We start from the raw sequence: 18,682 nt of genomic DNA on the forward strand, positions 1-18,682 counted from the left end.
GCCCACAGCTCATGCCAAGCAGCAGAACTGAAACCATTGCCTGGGACACAAATCAAATGGCATCAACCAGGAACGCTGCAGGCAAAGGCTTTATCCAATGAGAGACATTTTTCATGCTCTAAGGTACTCAGCATTTTCTGATACCTGTGCAACTATCAATAAAATCTGAATTACACAGAAAGCTCTTCAGGCTATATGGATATCCATAGAGTTTCTCTGGAAAGATACTCTCTGATATTTTAACAATGTGATCCTTGGCTGAGGAGATGCAACTCCTACTGGTTACAGTCATTAGATTTAAACCTAGAGTGCATGTGTCTTTTTGAGATGCTGTGACTGCAAATGAAGACAGAAAGGAAACAGATGGCACTTTAGCAGCAACAGCTATTGGATTCATCTTGCTCCAAGCTGCAGTGTTCATCCGATACAGAACTGATGTGCTGTGAGAAGACATGGCAGTGCTTGCACTCTAATAAACCTTCTGACAGTACCATGCTCAGTTCTCCTTTTCACCTGTCCTTCAGGGCTCACGCTCCTTTTTTGGTTCTGCTTCACTACTGCAGAAAAGGTGAAAGAGCTGCCATACTATAAGGAACCTGGGAAAAAGACTGCTGTAGTGGAAAGAAGCTTCAATGTATGGCAGATGAAAGAAAAATAGGTAAATAAAATGTGGAAATGGCCAAAGTCACAGTTGGTCTACCTCTACAAAACAGAGCTCATGGCTAGTATGATTTCTGGAGTACAACAATACACATTTAAAGCAGAGAACAGCTACTTCACCATACAGACACTCAAGCCCTAATTAACTATTTATTTATTCCATTTCTATGACAGGTTTCTGTCACCAACTAAAACCAGAGAGATACAGTTGTCAGTTAGGCACTATGTGACCTTTCTCCAGATTTGATCAATCCTTTTTATCACAAAGGCCTTTTCCTTCCATTTCTTTGTTACTGTCTTTATGATGATTCAACCTTTCAACATCTTGATCTGGTCTTCCCTCATCTCACTATTAACCATCTCTTTGTTATCTTCTAAGCAAACTTCAGCACAAATAGAAAACAACTTTTTTCATGCCATCAGGTGCATTTATCCTTATTCCAGACCATAGACATTTCCACTAAGGCACAAACTACAAAAGAATAAGCTATTCTACACCTGTAATACTGGCATTCATGGGTTGTTCCTCCCTGCCCCGCAAACTAGCTTAGTACCTTAGCCTTTAACTAATTGTCACAGAATCACAGAATGTTAGGGATTGGAAGGGACCTCGAAAGATCATCTAGTCCAATCCCCCTGCCGGAGCAGGATTACCTAGATCATGTCAATCATCTGTTCAACACTCTGCTTCACACGTCCTGGTTTCCCTCCACTCCCCTTCCTTTGATCAAGGATACTTCACAGTAGTGTAATAGCACTCCTAGGAATCACTCTTTTTTTTTTTTGTGAGCTGTTTTTATCGAGTATTTTTCCAAATATTAACAATACACCCTTTCAATTCAGAAAAAAAGGAAAAAAAAAACATTGCAACTTATACTACACTTGCCAGCAGTTTAGTGCTTTGATCACTTGCAGAAATGGCACGCTTTTAGCTATTAAAAAAAAAAAAGAGCACTCTGATGGCAAAGAAATTATTTAAGTAGCAATACACCTAGTCTCTACTGTAATTGTGGAAGGCACTTGATGACTGCTCATTTTTGTAGTTCCCACAAGGACTGGTGGGGTGGGATGGGGGACACCTCATGAGGAGGCTTTAATCTCATATAGAGGTACTTATACTAGACCTGCTTGAAAAATCTACCTGCCAATCTTGTTTAGTGTAAGGGGTCACCAAGCCACCAGAAGTATCAATCTAGGAAAAATAACACAAGTGGCCCTGGCAACAGAGTACCTATATGGGAAACGAACAGCACACAATGACTCCAGGAGGGTAAGAATGCAGACCCCTTAAACTCAGTGCTCTTCCGGGCTTCGACATTGATACTTTGTCAAAAACTAGAAAATGTTTTTGCTTCATGTTATTTTGTAGTCCAAACTGAGTACTCTTATGTTTTAACACAACTAATAAACTTTTGGTACAATATAACTAAGACATTTTACTTCATGCAGGATATAATTTGACCCCTCATTACATGAATGCAATGTGATTCCCACCGAAATCATGGACAATTACTCTTCCATACAGGAGAAAGCAACTGCATTGAGAAAAACAAACATGACAATCTTAGTATGAAATACACATCTGCATGAAGTAACAGTACTGAAATCATACTTTATCCCCTTCGGTTGAAAGAAAATAATTTTCCTCTTTGTATTTATATCTGCCATTTTATAATGGCTGAATTAAGCAGCAGTTCTTCAGTTGAAGCTAAATCAAACAAACATGGTTTTATAACTTTGTAAACATGTGTTTTGTGCTCTCTGCCCTGCATAGACTAGGTTAGTATGATATTGTAGCAGTTACACTGACACAGTCAAAACACTGTTAAAAGAAATAGGACATCTTATGTTCTTTCATATTCAAGTAGGCAGAGGGGATGTATTTTGCTATCTCTGGTCAGTAAAAAAATAAATATCTACTGCTACACAACTTTTGCAAGAATTTTGTTACAAACTGAGTCCTTACTTGATTTATAGCTTGCTTAACTCCAGCTCGTTACATGGGTGTGGAGAAGGCAAAACAGAGGACTTGGTAGGTGGCTTGTTTGGGTAATAAAACCCAAGCAGTGAGAAGGTGGAACAGCAAAATGGCATGCTCCCAAGCCTTTGAAACGGAATGCTAACAGAAAAGACAGACACACTAAACACTTAGCTTTATGAGCTTCATGGTATGATGCAGGGTGTCAACAAACCTGCACCATGTCCAGTGTTTGCCAAAAAAAAGAGGCACAGGAAGCAATGCTGGGCAAAGAGCCAAGATACAGAATCGCACCCATGCAAGTTCTGTCCTTCCCTACAGCAGCAAAACCAAAATTCAGCTTGTGATTTGTTACCGAACTATTAACTGCTGATCTTAAAATGAACTCCTGCTCATACAGGACTCATGATTTATGCAGCTATAGATTCAGGCTTCTCACTTTTTCTCTTCACTTTATTGTGGAGAAGACAGTATCCCATGTCAAACACTACTGAGGGAGCCCAGGTACACCTAGGATTAATGGCTGAAGGATCACAGGATCTTGATGTTTTAGCAGTACTGACATCATACTGCCAAATGCAAACATTTTCCCGCCTACAGTGTATTCACAGTCAGAAAACTTTATCAGGATTGTCTCTTTGAAACTAACGTACATCAAGTCTCCTATTTTCTTACTCAGAATTAGACAGTCATAAAAGTTATTACTACTAATCCTTCACTGATAAGGGACAGAGCCATTGTGACACAAGATATTCCTTTTTTCAGATCCAGTCAAAACCTCAAACTTTGCTGTCTTCAATGCAAGCCCACAGAAATAAAAGTTTTTCTTTCTAAGCATTATAAGTATTACCAATAGGAAATCAAGTTAATACTTCTCCTACTAATGGCTCTTCAGACTAGCTCTTTGGTGGCTACTAAAAACTTGATTTTTTTTTTTGTTTTTTTTTCTTCTGAGGCAGACTGACTGTATTTAAATAATGAGTAATGACTTAATTCCTAATTTCTTTCCAATCATATATGCCAGAGAACCTCTTATTATTAACGTCTACCAAACTTCTGCACAGGAATAAGATGATAGAGGGAAACAATAACAGTCTGTGAAATTACAAGCAACATAAACAACGTAAAATTCATCACTGTTCTCCCTCTTCCTTCCAATAAAATGACATATGGGCATCAAATGAAAGTAGAAGGAAGCAGTTCGAAACCAGCAAAAGAGGATAATTAAGCCATGCAAGCCCTTGCCACAGGGCAGTGCAAATGACAAAAATTTACAAAGACTCAAGATGCAACTGAACAATTTAATGGAAGAAGAATCCATTTAGGATTACTGAATATACAGAAGGCACATCTGGCTCACAAAGCCCTTGAGCTGCAAACTGCTGGACACTGAGAGACTAACTGTGAAGTATCACTATTCTTGTACATTTTCCCCATACCATCTGCTGTTGTAAGCTGGTGGAAGCATGACACTAGGCTGGACCTTAGGTATAACTTTGTATGGCAGCTCTTATATTCTCATATTAATGCATTTCCTGGGTATCCTTCAGTATAATAATTTTATGTCAGGTTTGTTGCATCCCAATTATAGTATTTTCTCCAAAACACTGTTGCTAAATCTGCATTTCAGAATTTGTATTCTGTAGGCTATAGCTCTCCTACCTCCAGTAAGTCAATCATCCGTGTCATCTGGGAGTAGATGAGAACTCTGTGTCCTTGAGATTTCAGCCGTGTCAACAGAAGATCAAGAGCATGAAGTTTTCCACTGTCAGTGATCAGACTCTCTTTGTCTAAAAAGAAATGGAAGAAAAGGAGGTGACTAATAAAGCCGAAACAGCTACATGCAACAAGTTCACTTCTAAGTTTAATAGCATTATAGTCCCTAAAGTAATGACCTGTGATGGAAAGAACTGCAACATCCCTTCTGGCTGACACTTACAATCACATGGCTAACAATAACTTTTGTTTGCTGGAACATGAGTGTATGAATATACCCTCTTAGCAAAATCTCATCACAGACTGATCTCCTCATGGTCTCAATCCTTTTTTTGGACAGCCATTTCCTCATCTAAGGATTCATCCTGACCAGATCAACAACCACAACACGCCTTGACAGTTGAAATTGTTCTCCACACATTAAAGTGCTGTCCTTTGGACACTTGCTACTACCGGCTGCTGAGCTTCAGACTTATTCTTCACAGATCTAGTTTCAAGATCAAACTCACACCAACATGGAAAGTGAAGAACAGTTCTCTAGGTCACTGTAAAATAACAGCCCCTTCACAGTATTGCCTTAACTCTTCTTTTTCTTCCTTGCCCTCTGTTTTTGAGGTTAGTGGGTTTTTTTGTTTAAGAAATGTTTCCAGATGGCAATCTTTTAAGTCACTTCAGATTTTATACTTCATGTCCTCTCTATTTCAGCAGTGCTCATGAAGTATTTTTCAGGAAGGAGATCTTCCTGTTTGTACATTCTGTACATAAACTTCAGTAAACAGTATGTTGCTGTTGAAAGAGGAGGAAGAGAAATTTTCTTCCAAAAAAATTATCTGGTGGAAAGGCCACTGATGATTCTTTGTTCTTTGAGGTGTCTGAATTTAGGTTTACAGCCAAAACTGAAAGTTGACAACTGCAGATGGTGCAGGCTAGTACAGAACCCAAATATTTTCAACATGTCTAGCAGGTACCATTCTCTAATGTCTAGCAGGTAATGCTTCTGCACACTTCTCATTGCACAGAATGAATTAACTCATGGGCTGAAGGAAATGCAGCTTTCCGTAAGGCAACTGTCTTGCACAATATTCTGATTAAAAAAAAAGGGTATATACAAAAATCAATTCATTCATCTGAGCATCATGCATTTTAATACAGCTAAAAACAAGTTCATACTAGTGGAACAGAGGAGTACAGATCACACAACAGTGCTCCTAAAAAGATCTCACAAGCATGGCAGGCAATACAGTCTGTGTGTGCCCAAGCGCAGTGATGTGGCACAGTAGGCCAAGTCTGAGTCTTGCATGTAGAACCAGGGGTTTACTGAGAAAAAGCAGGAATGTAGTTGTTCTTCTATATTTAATTCAAAAGATCATTTTGAAATAACATGACTAGATTTAGTATGCCTTTCAGAAAGGTTGTAAAAACCAGAAAGGGTTCAGGAAAAATCTTCAAGATTTCAGTGTGTTAAAAAACTTGTCCTGAAGTGAGGCAGTTCAGAAACTTGATCCATTTCAATTTTTCAAAGTTGGCGCTACTCAAGGTTCTTCTTTTGGACAAAGGTTTTTAAGAACAGAAGAGAACATTATACTAGCAGAGAAAGGCACAGTATCCAGGGACTTGTTAAAACTGTAAAAACAAGCATGCTTCCCCCTTATCCTTCCAATAGTGAGGAAAAACTAGTCAGCAACACTTTTATCCAGAAACATGGTGACTTCATCACTTCAGTATTTCAATCAAGATCTCTTTCAAAAATATCCTTTAGCTTAAATATAAGTAATGGACTTGATGCTGGAATTAGTGGGATCTACATCAGAAGATGCAGCCAACAGTCCTGCTTTCTGAAATACAGAAAATTGTGAGTTGTCAATATCACTTAAAATTATTAGCTATTCTGTTTGCGCTATAAGCCAATGCTGTGAATGCCCTCTCCTTTGGTTAGTTTAGAGCCACGCTCCTGCAATTCACTAACTAAGAATCCAAGACAAGGGAACTCTGCTCTTTCCTTCTTGTCTATCTATATAGTCACTGTTTTTCTCCAATTTGCTCTCCCCTTTTGATGATGATCTTGTTGCTTTGCCAGAGGCAAGTGCCACATCATTGCCTGAATTGTTAGCAACTACCTTAGGGAATCCATCAACTAGAGAGCCAAGCTAAGGAGATACTGTAAGGAAAACTCAAGACCACAGCTCAGGCCGGCATTTGTCCTAGGTGCAACATAATGTATGACGCACTCATCTATAGAACAGAACTCGGTCTCAATTACATACAAATAGTTAATAGTTTCATGCATTCTTCTGAGGAAAACCAAACTTTGAACTTAAGCAATTAAGTAAAAATGGCAATGACTTACAGTTATTTGGTTTTAAAATACATCTCTGTAAGTCAAAAACCCTACACAGTTGCAATGTTTACTCTAAACAAAATGTTATTCTTTCCTTTAAATCCATACAGCCATGACACTCGGCTTTTATTCTAACTGGTCATCTTGCTATTTCAGAATGAATTAAAGTGAGTGAAGCAACATGAAAAGTCTAGATATACATTACAAACTAATATGGTTATTAACCAAAAGCCATCTGACTGGAAGGAAACAGAGAATAAACAGGGTCTGTTCAAAAGTCAGTCTCGACTGGCTCAGATCAACATATTAGCAAGTTTCCAAAAGCAAAATGCTACTGTTTTTCTCACACAGGCACGAAGAGGTAGAATTAAGTTGTGGTAACTGGAAATGATGCGTGCCCTTTGCTTCTAGCTCCTTAGGTCTCCATTCTGTAAGTTACTATTTTTAAATAGCAATAAAATGCAAATTACAAGTAAAGAACTTATTGCAGATGGTCTTACAGTCTGAAGAGTTAGCAACTTGTTAACAGTTCATAATTTGTCCAATGTATCAGCATCAAAGCAGACTGCACTGGTGAGAAAGTTTTTTGTTAAGGAAAGCAAAGCAGAACTAACAAAAAACGATTTATCATCTCTGGAAGAGAAAACCCTTCCACTTTAAGCTGGCATCTTTAAGCGTGCTATCTTGGAACCATCGTGTTTTCCAAGATGAAATAGTTTTGCATGCTTAAAGCCTGCCACCTAGTGCTTCAAAGGACAAAGTGGTAATAGAAAATGTACTTCTTTATTTGTGCCATCTTCAGAAAACACAACTATTCAAAAGAGGGGAAAAAAAAAAAAAGTGTCTTCCACCTCTAGTTTCTCTCACTGCTATTTCTCATTCCCTTTTACCTTGGGGGAATAAAAAGGTGGTTGGTTTGTTTTTTAAATGGGATTTCCAAAATTTGCAATTCTACATTTTCCATTTTTAACGATCAGTGAAAACTTCCACTGACAATGTCTTTGGATTTAATTTTTTTTTTTTTTTTTTTTTTTTTTTTTTTATAGCATCAAAGGAACTTTCAACATTTTAAGCCAGCCAGGAGACAGAGGTCCTGGACTGCATGTCAAAGAACTCAAATTAGGACACAATTTTTGGGTTCTTCAGCACTGTATGAAATAAACAAGAAAAGAGAACCAGACCAAAAATAAAGTAACCGTAAAATCATATTGTATGGCTTTCAGTCTGAAAAAAAGTCCCTGCCTCCAGCGACACAGGGATATGGACATAAATTATGTACAAGGGGATACAGTGGGATCCTATGGCCTGGGAAGAACGGTTACAAATGATTATGACTCAAAATAACCCCAGTCAGGAGCTCTGGCCAGTGACTGTAGCTGGGCTCACCGCTCTCTGGAGAATAAGAAAAAGTGCCTCTGGACATGCAAAAAGCAGAGGAAAGAGAGATAAAGTCTGGGTTCCAGTTGACACCCCTGGTTCCCCTCCCGACAGTGTGCACGGCACAATGGGGTCAGTGAGGAGCTAGCTGGCTCTCACAGTAAACAGCCAGTGAGGTCGGTGCTTTTTATCGATGCTAAAAGGACTCAGACACTTCCTGCCATTTAATCCAGGACCATTTTTTCTTTCAAAGAACAGGAAAAGCCTCAAGAGATTCCCACAGTGATCGCAGCTGAGCCTGCTGCCAGGGTACTGGGAACACCAAGTCTGGGAGAGGATAGATCAGGGTTAGAAGACAGAGGTATCCCATTTTCTTCTGGTCACCTATTTACTGCAGAACTTCACACCTACCATTCCATTTGACACTTGCTAGACTTCAGCCTCATAAATGGCTCCTTCAGCACACCAGTCACTTTCTGCAATGCACTGTGCCTGCTCCTCCCATATAAACACAGCGATCCTGACATGATATGTGACCTCTCCTCTTATAATAAGTTTAGGTTTGAATGCTAATTTCCACCTAATTAAAACACAGCTGTACGAAACTACTTTTTTTTAATCCACTTTTAGCTCCAACACTTCCTAAATTAAGCCAGTTTTACGTAACACACTCATCCCAACCACCTTCTCAACCAAATTCTTTGTTGTGCTTTGACAACAATTTGCCTAACCTTGCACCTATTCACTCACTACTGTAAGCTTAAAATGGAAGCCTCTTCAAGAAAATGCAGCCCTCTCTCTATTCTACATCAGCTACTTTTCTTCATTCCTGTATCCAAGCCTTCTACCTTAATTAATCCCTGCACTATTTCCCTCCTTTCTGCTACAGCAATTCATTTTCTGTTTCCAAATAATTGATAAACAGTTTAATGAATTCCTGAAGAAACTATAAAATCAACTGTCACTGAATGTTAATCTAGTGCAAGCTCATGAAAAATGGTTTCTCCATTACATAGGTACAAATGTGCATGTGCTTCAAATGACTCCAAGTACTTATGAGGTACCTTCTTAAACCGGAGTGTAGCAAGCAAAAGGCCATTTTCCTTTTACTGTACTAACTTCCCCTGCCAAACATCCTTGACCCAAAAGGGTCTGGGAATAACTTAGCATCTGGCAGCGTAAGCTGTTTTTCCTCTTTGCTACCTCTCAGATCTCTAGTACTTTCTGCAGAACTCTGCTCACTGCTCAGGACCATCTTCCAACAGCTAGAGTGTGTCCGGCCCATGAAAGTCACTGCAGTATTGGCAATTAAATTCTAGCAAATCTTGGATTACTTTAGTCCAATTCTAGGAAAAAAATTAAGTGCATTTACTTTACTAGTACACTGGTACCTTTTTCCCACTTTACCAGGAAACATGAATAAGTCTTCTTTATTCCAGCTGAAACTCAGTAAATCCCTTATGCCTCGTTTTCCAGGCTAATTTCCTCTGAACTTGGTCCCCAAAGCCATCCTTCTCATGGTAGACTGCTACAAGTAATGTTTATCCTTTTGCTAGGAAGACCAACAAAAGATCTCTTAGGTCAATACGAAAGTCCTCCAACACACTAGGAAGCAAGGTATGACTGTTACTTTTCCTGCAATCTTCCTAGCTTCAACCTCAAAATAGTATTTGGTTGTGAGAGTAAACTGTGCTTTAGTAAAGCAAATCCACCTCTTTACAGTCATTTGGAGGGCTGACATGCTAAGAGAGGTTTGTAAGTATTAGAAAAGTTTGTATTAGACATGTTCAGTATCCATTGACAGCTTTACTCCAGACAGATGATGTGAAATCACAGTGTATTTTAAGATACCAGGGTTAACTTTCACTCAGGAGGAAAAACAAATACATCACCATCACCACCACCACCCCCTCAAAAAGCCCATAACCAAGCATAATTACCAGCAAAGAGCAGATGTCCTTATTTATCTCATCTCCCTTCCAGGTCAACCTCCAAACTTACCTGGTATTCTGATAAAAGACCAGCCGTTCTGAGGCCTGATGCCTAACAGCCCTCCTGGATACTCTGGGAAGAACTGGGAGCATTGCTTCAGCCAGTCAGCTGCTAGCTCAGGGGCTCCATGGAGTACACACTGCTTTGCTTCAAGACTTCCTCCTTCCTTTAGTGCCCTGCGTTCATATTCTGCACTTCGGTCATTGCAGTAGAACTCCAGTGGCACAGCTGTTACCTACAAGTACAAAAATCATCAACATTCTTGTTCAGATTTCCTCTCACCCCAAAATCCCCAGTTCAGGTACCTTCCCACAGGATTGAATTTTAAAAGTCAAATCATTACTGACATGTACAAATAGAAAACAATCTCAGACTGGCTCAAAATAAGCAAAGATGCAACATCTCCCACACCACAAAAAAAGTCCTACGAACGACCAGGCACAGACTACTTGCCTTTTGAGAAATGATGTCTTGTGCCACTTGCGACACAACTGATAGCAAAGCTGACAGTAAAAGAATAATATCCTTGCTGCGCTACCATTTTGCCTAGATTTCTTTTAAAAATTTTTTTATTTTTATTTTTGCCTTTCACAATGAAGCATTTACCTAGCAGAGACAAGATTTACATATTGTCCTTAACAGAAATTCATGTGATAATATAAAATTAGGAAGATACATGAGTTAGGAAAAAAAAAATAACAGGAAAACAGCCCTGTTTTGGAACAGCACATTTCTTGGGTGTGACAGCTGATTTTTACAGAAGTGGGCCACAGAAACAGTGCAAGTGAGCACAGGGTGATCTTTTTCTTCTGGCCATTCTACGAATCCCTTGCCCTATTCCCTGCTTCAGCACATACAACCCAGCTGGACAGACCAGCGTTGCAAACACAGGAACTCTGATGTCATGCCCTGTGAGCTATTCTGGAATGGCTCCATCACTTTACCTCCCCCTGTTCTGCCCCATCCACCCAAATCCAGACAAAGTGTGGAAGGTCCGTGTTAGCCAAACAGTTGTATGCTGATGGCTGTAAGGTCCTCGAGGAAAAGAGTCCATGCCAGCAGACAAGGCTGTCCTTTGTACAACCTATAGCTTTCTCTTTATCTCTCACTTACCAGGGTAAGGCACAACTTCAAGATACTTAAGTAATAAAATCCAAAAGTGGAACTGAGCCATGGCACATACCAGGACAGCGTACTCTGATGGGTTTTTCTTCAGATATTTCACCAAGAGTTGAACCATATGATCCAAAGCAAATACAATTACAGCACTTTCACGCAAAAATAAATACACAACGATTCACTACCTAGCACAAGAATCTTTCCAATAAATTGCAGATCACCAGCTTCTTCCTGTCTTTTCTGAATATGTCTGTTTTCGGCCAACATTGTGGGGTAAGTGTTCCCAAAAGCTATTTATAACCAAGTTTACAAAAGAAAGTTAGTAGAAACTTTCACATGCTATCTAGTGACTTAATAATGAGTTGTAAACTCACATAAAAATGAAAATAAAATTTAATATTAGACAATTAACCTTACAGATTGGGCTTATAATGGAAAAAAGTTATAAATTTGCAATGCTTTATAGGTTTCTTCACCAATATAGGAAGGAAATATACAATTACTTTAGAAGTCATTGTTGCTTTTATTTCAGAAATACAATTAAAAAAAGATCATCCATGTAAATTCATGTAAGTTAAAAACGTTGTCATAAATCCTAACAGTGTGCAAAATGACCACATTACCTATGGGGCTATGAAAAGCAACATAACAAATGAAAAGGAACACAGAGGAAATCAAACTTGTGAAAGTTTTCACATTTTAAAAAAGGAGACAGAGCTGCATAGGAAGAAACAGTACAGAAGTCTGTAGGGTTTGATGGCGAACAGTAAGCAGCTGAGTTTCTAGAGAATCGAGAAAGGATGGAAATTGGTTTGACTGGGACAACTGAAACATTAAACACAGTGAAAGAATTATCTTTGTATTGCAGCCAAAAAGCTTTTATGTATTTGAAGGAGGATAAATTTTTTGTTCCAGCTTACTCTGGCATGATATAATTAACTGCTACGTATTGAAAATAACATACAACTTTATATCATGCAAATGAAAATATTTTAATGGTTTAACTAAATGATAAGTAATAAAATAGTTTAAATATTAACAGTTTTAAATATTGTACTTCAGAACTATAAGATGAAGGGAGCAACCCATACCGCAGGACAGACTGTCTGATATCTTATATGCTGGCTGCTCCTCTCTGAACATTTACCCTCTAATTCAAAGTGAAACGTATCAAGCAAGATCTTCTCGGTGGAAGCCTGTGGACCACTCCTGTTTTACGTGAGCTCTTCTCATAGGACGAAACTAATCTCACAAACAGATACTTATTTTTGCAAGGGCAATTCAATTGTTTAAACAGATTGATAAGCACAATTACAGTCATATCAAAATAAAATCAAAAAAACATACAAAATCTTAGCAATAGTGCTAAAACTATTGTTTTGCAAGATGCCAAGGGCTATTTTTAAACCAGATTGGCTTATAGGTCTATGCACACAGTCACATGAAACACTGCAAATTGAAAGGGACTGTGTAAAGACTTTGTACACATTCCCACTACTTAATAGATACTGCTAGAGCTGATGCTATCTCCTACTGCCACCTGCAGTCAAAGCATAGGACTGCCTTTGCGGAAGAGGGCAAAACCTCCCACAATTCAAGTCTTGTTGCCTAAACACTGATGTACACCACAACGATGCTACAGACTGAGGCTGTTTCTTTTAAAGGACACTATTAACCATCACATTTCAGTTCATATTTCTACACTGGACAGAGTGGAACAAATACTCTTTCAGGCACAGACAACCTGTCATATTTATTTCCAGGACACCTAGGACCAGCAGCCACTGCACAAAAACCAGAGCAGACTAATTTCTGACACAGAAACATTGCTTACCCACTGAAATCAATACGGAGATTCGTACACTAGGATTTTCAAAAGAAAAATAAAGTCACATCATAAAGTCCTACAAGCTACATTTCAATAATACATTACCTAAAGGAAGAACTAGTAGGAGACAATCTTGAGACAAACTGTGTGCACTTCAGCGCAATTTCTACATTAACAAGAACAAATCTTCCCATGTAGGAAGTACGCCTGTGTAACACTGACTGACATCTGAGGACGGGCTATCCTTACTGTCAGCCCCACACTTTTAAAAATGCATATACAGACTTCCAGGGTACAGCATCTTTTACATGGCCCTACAAGAAAAACCCACGCATTTCTGAAACAGATCAAAAAAAATATCTTCCATTCAAGCTTGTTCATGCTCCTCCTCTCTCCTTTTTGTAATGGCGCAGTTTTTAAAGGGGTTTTTTCCAGGTTTGTTTTTGTGTTTTTTCTGTAACAAAAGGTAGTGTAGTCCTTAGTACTAAACCCTCCTATGTCAACACATTCTTGTCAAACTGACTGAATGTAATAGTCATGGTTCAGAAATACATATGTGAATGCACTGACACCTTAAATCCAATAACTTAGTTTAGTTAGGGTAACTGTAAAATGCTTCCTGCATTTGTCTCCATGCAAAGTTTATCTTTCAGACGTTGTGAGATGCCCAAAACCACTTCTCACCACAATACCTCTGACATACCAGGACCTGCTGAACTGCTAAACTAAAACAAACAATACTACTCTAAACCGAATTAATCAGCTTCTTAATGAAGACAAGAATACATGTTCTATTCTCCAAGTTACTTTTTTTTTTGTCATTGAGATCTGTCTGTACTCAGAAAAATTGCCTGCATAGAAAGAAAACTACGACACTAAAGCCCCCCCTCACCACTACCTCCCCAGCTGCTACATAAACACAGGCTCCTATCTCTATCATTCACTCCATTAACGTCCCAAAATTCATCACAGGTCAAACAACAACAGAAGGCTATCATTTCTGTCAACATAAGTGCTCTTTCTGCTGTTTCAGGTCTTCTACACTCCTGCCAAAAGTTTCTAACAAGTGTAAAATTAAGTATTTTTATTCCTAAAACAAAAAGCCATGCCTCCACTTTATCATTCTTATACACCAGCCAAGCCAAACAAGCAACTTGTATTCACTAGAATGTATGTCAGATATAACCTCTCATCTTTCCCATCCCCTTCCTATGTAGCCTTCTGAGCCCCTCTCCTCCCTTCCTAACATAAAGGAAGTATTCAATATATTCAACTGCAGTGCAAATTTAAGTCCAAAGGGCAACAAATCAAAGGAATCTGAAGGAGAAGTGGTTTTCACAATTTACTCTCAGAATAACTGATTGTTCTTGAACCAGGTAATATGTTGTGACTGGGACGCGATACGTTAATTTGAGAATTCAGTTGGATTCCTGGCCCCTAGAGCTTCAGGCACAGATGAATTCAGCTCGAGGAGCAGCACGCAGGTGCTAAGCAGAGTCTTACTTGCCATCCTCCCTTCTCCATATGCCAATGTATAATTGCACATGAAGACCTATTTGACCAAGCCTACAGAAATAACATCAACTGTAAATAAAGAATACGGCATCCGGGTAGCCTGATAATTAAGTACATTTTGTCCAGCTTTGTCAAGATGCAACAACATGGAATGAAAACAATAGCCATAGACTTATGAAGGCCTCTTGTGTCAGCCCAGGAAACTTCAGCTAAAGTAATTCCAAAATTCAGTTAATAGTTGATAGACAATCCCAAGCAGTACCACTTAATATCCAAAAGATTTCAAAAATGCCAACTTGAGTAATACTTATATATTGCAATTTGGTGTTTCCTTTTTGGAGTATAAGCTGACACAATGAGAGCAAACAAACATCCTCTTCAAAAAAGCATTGCTCCTCAGCCCCTTTTTGTCATCAGAGTTGACCAAACAATCAACCCATTCTGTTCATGTCATACCTACATCTCCCCCTTAGATTACTGGGGAACAATCTACTTGACAATCTCTTCTATAATTTTACTGCTTCTGGTATTAGAAAGTGAAATCTATGTATCTCAGAATAAACCCTGCTGGGTGCATCTTACAACTTTCCTTTTCCCTTCAGTATGCATTACAGTCACTTCCCCTATGAAAAAAAACACTATTGAATACAGTAGCAAAAGGATATCCTCACAACAATTTTACCCAACCAAAAGAAACTAATAGATCATCCTGCTCCTAAGACACAATTCTAACAAGATTTAAAACACAATAGAAAATACATAATTTACAACTTAACTTGGACTTACCCGTGGACTGGCTACGCACAGGAAGGACGGCAGCTCAGTCACCTGGCAGCACCGTACACATGAGGTAGCCGATCTCCTTCGATGTATGACATGATCTGAATAGCCAGTAACTGCTTTACAGTGGCTACTGAACACAAGGTTCTGAAAACAAAAATAAAATTAAGAAGTTACTATGTCTATAAAGAAAGACTCTTCTTAATTTTGTAACCACCCATGAGAAAGACAAAGCACATTCACCAAATATTTCTCTTTGAAAAAGGAAACTCAACACACATCTTCTGCAGTGACAGTGTACAGGATCTTTGTGTAATTATCAGAACATTCAAATCCTGAAATGGTTGAAATCAGAATAGCTCATATCAATACTTGCCTTTATGCTCAGTTGGAACCAGAAACAAGTTTTTCCTTCTTTTAACCTTTTGACCTTAGCTTTTATAATGAAGGAAGTACGGAAAGATTGTAGTAGGTCTGATCCTCAAGCTGTTTTCTAGCTACTCCTTTATCTGTTCTGAAGCATGGGTAAAATGAAATTTGGCAGAGAAAAAAATTAAGACTCTAAATGAGAACGGACGGGTATCTTTGGACTTTCATCTTTTCCAACCTCTTCTTCCTTTCCCGTGCAAAATGGCTCTGAATTCTATCCTGAAGACTTTCAAGGTGCTAGCATGGTTACTCACACACATGAACACACTCATGTATAAAACCTGGAATTTGCCACAAGTGTATCAATGCCTTTTTGATACAGAAAAATATATTAACTCAAAAGTCGGGGCACTGAGATGACACTGCAGTTTAAAGAAAGGAGAGCTCTTTGAAGGTGCTCTACTCTACACAAAAAAATAACAGAAAACTAAACTTTCTTCACTTGTGTAAATTATTATATTTCCTTTTTTATTGTAAATATCTGCATGAAACAATGAAATAAACTGCTTCTAGACTAAGCCATTTTTGCTACTTAGTTTTTATTCTTTTATATTCATAGCAACCAATTGTTATAGTTATGTATAATTGTTTCCTATAGTATCAGAGCATTATTCTGCATATTATAGGAAACAAGCAACAATTCTAGAAACGTTAAGAGGTACACCTCTCACTGCCACAGGATCATTGGATGTGCCCTCCTGACAATTCTAGCAGTTCTCTTAAGTAAAATGTAAGCGGTATCTAAAGCTTTGCTCCAGTTCCTAATGCACCAAAATTAATTGCATGCTACTTTTACTTTACAGAGCCTTCCAATTTTCTAAAATCCCAGTGCTTTAAGTTCTAAACATCAGGGTACATGATAGAAGGAGACACCTTGTATATCATGTTGTACACTGCATATACACATTCCTATGTATGTTAAAAAGTGCTAGAAAACATCCACAGCAGTAGTCTATTACAGATCATGCATCCTGGGCCCTTTCTATTTCCAGATGTAGATGCACTGGGCAAGACGCAGGCTGCTAGCACATGTAATTTGGAACCTGCTGACAAGGGAGAAAAATAGTCTTACTGTACATACATGCTAGCACCACCTAAGAAATACAATCAGTCAATCCTAGCATGTAGGTTGGTCTACCAGCTGCTACCAGTGTGACTCGTGGTCTGGAGCTGGCAAGAAGGAAGTTCATACTCTGACTGAACATCTGCTCCTCTATGTAAAAGGTGAGAGCAGAAAGAGCTGACGATAGCCTTTCATTGACGCTCAGCAGGGCTAAAAAGCACAGGTCAAAGCTTAGACCACACTGGGTAATGTGAAGTGATTCCGAAAACAGGCTCTTACTCCGCTGGCAATTCTTTATCAGTAATGCTAGCTTAAGCAACAACTGCTTCACGTGTTCACTCCTGCCCCTGCAGAGCCCCTTCTTGTTGGCCTAGCTGTCTGTATTCATTAAGATGGTGATCAAGATGAAAACAAACCCTTGCCTCTCCACTCCAAGTTAGTTTTGTGATGTGTTTCACCACCTGGTAAAACAGGCTGTGTGCTGAAACAGCAGAGTGGGCAAGAAGGCTGGGAGTACATGGCTGTGGACAACGGATGCGAACGCTGCCTTACTTGTCTGACAACCAGAAATGGTGGCAACAAAGCACCAGTGCTGCTGCCAAAAACGGGAGTCCCTTCCCATGACACAGTTATGACCCTTCTTGTGCTAGTTTTATCACCTGTCACACCCCTCCACAACCATATTTAGCTACTCATGTAATCAGAGAACAAATTCAACAGATACGAAAACAAAGTTTTCTGTGGTCAGCTCATGCAGGGATGTGACAGTGCAAGCCCACATCAGCAGAGGCAGGATTCAGCGTCTGGGAGTAACGAAAGGACAGCAAAGGTCAGAGAGGAACAGTGACTTCTCGCAGCAACAGTGGGATAGACGGGACTCAGAACAACCGCTTTTGCTCAAAACCCCTGTCTTGCCCGCCCTGGCCCAGACACTGAGGGTACAGCTGATTTTACAATGAGGAATCAGCACTGCATGCAGTCACAGGAGGTTTCCAGTAAGTCTCAGGACAGCAAGCATTGACATACTGGTTGTGGCCTGGTCCTCAGAAGGGTTCATTAACTTTATTTCCTGGAAAGTGAGAGTACAAGAAATGGATAGAGGAAGCTAACAAACTGTAATTCCAAACCTACGCAAGTTTGTTATTTAATTCTCTTGTGGAAGCCAATATCGAAGAGCCACTGAAGATGGCTTTAGCCCAATTAGAAGTACCCAGGAAGAAACATAAAGCAAAACTTCCAAGAAGGTATCCAAATTAAGAGAAAAATATTAATTTTTGTATACACACAGTATTAGAAGTAGTTCTTGTATATGGGCATTAATCTGGTTTTCAGCACCATGCTCCCTGTGTACAAATTATGAGCAGGTCACATAAGAAACACTCCTCTCCGAATTCCCTGACATATGCAGCCATTAAGTATTCATGAACAGAGCACACACCAGATATAACAGAGACAGCGGAAACCTCCTTCCCATCAGTCACATACATGGAAAAGACCAGGTAAGGTTACAGAGCTGAACACAGCCACAGCTCTGAAATGGACCATACACCTTTGTACAACATAGCCAAGAACCGAAGAGGAGGAGTGTTGAAAAATAAGAATGTACACATCTACTGTAACCATGCAATCCAAAGTAAGTGTTCAAAGAGGCTTTCCTATATTGCAAACATGGTGGCACATAAATATGGGTGATTGCTACCAGCATCTGAAGCTCATTAACACTCCTAATTTTTTTATAGAAAGAAAATTAGGAAAGCAAAGGACAGACGGGTTCATCTCAACAGATCAGATTTTATATTAATTTAGATCAATGTATACAAATTAATACACATGTTGTGGAGGTGCTGAGTAGGGGGAATGAAGAGACCTCACACTGCAACGGATTTC

At 39.1% G+C, this 18,682-nt stretch overlaps 1 protein-coding gene across 2 annotated transcripts in view; it reads right to left on the reverse strand.

Moving 5' to 3' along the window:
• The window catches only part of INO80 (INO80 complex ATPase subunit), a 73,531-nt gene that overhangs the window by 14,344 nt on the left and 40,505 nt on the right, over nucleotides 1-18,682 (reverse strand). For both annotated transcript variants that reach the window (XM_068399349.1, XM_068399347.1), the window contains exons 25-27: nucleotides 15,310-15,450; nucleotides 10,071-10,296; nucleotides 4,301-4,428 (exon numbers count right to left, since the gene is read on the reverse strand). In XM_068399349.1, the coding sequence (XP_068255450.1) occupies nucleotides 4,301-4,428; nucleotides 10,071-10,296; nucleotides 15,310-15,450 (495 nt within the window). The remainder of the gene's footprint in view (nucleotides 1-4,300; nucleotides 4,429-10,070; nucleotides 10,297-15,309; nucleotides 15,451-18,682) is intronic.

The sequence above is a fragment of the Nyctibius grandis genome, chromosome 4 (genome assembly GCF_013368605.1).
Source record: "Nyctibius grandis isolate bNycGra1 chromosome 4, bNycGra1.pri, whole genome shotgun sequence".
Classification (NCBI taxonomy): Eukaryota; Metazoa; Chordata; class Aves; order Nyctibiiformes; family Nyctibiidae; genus Nyctibius; species Nyctibius grandis.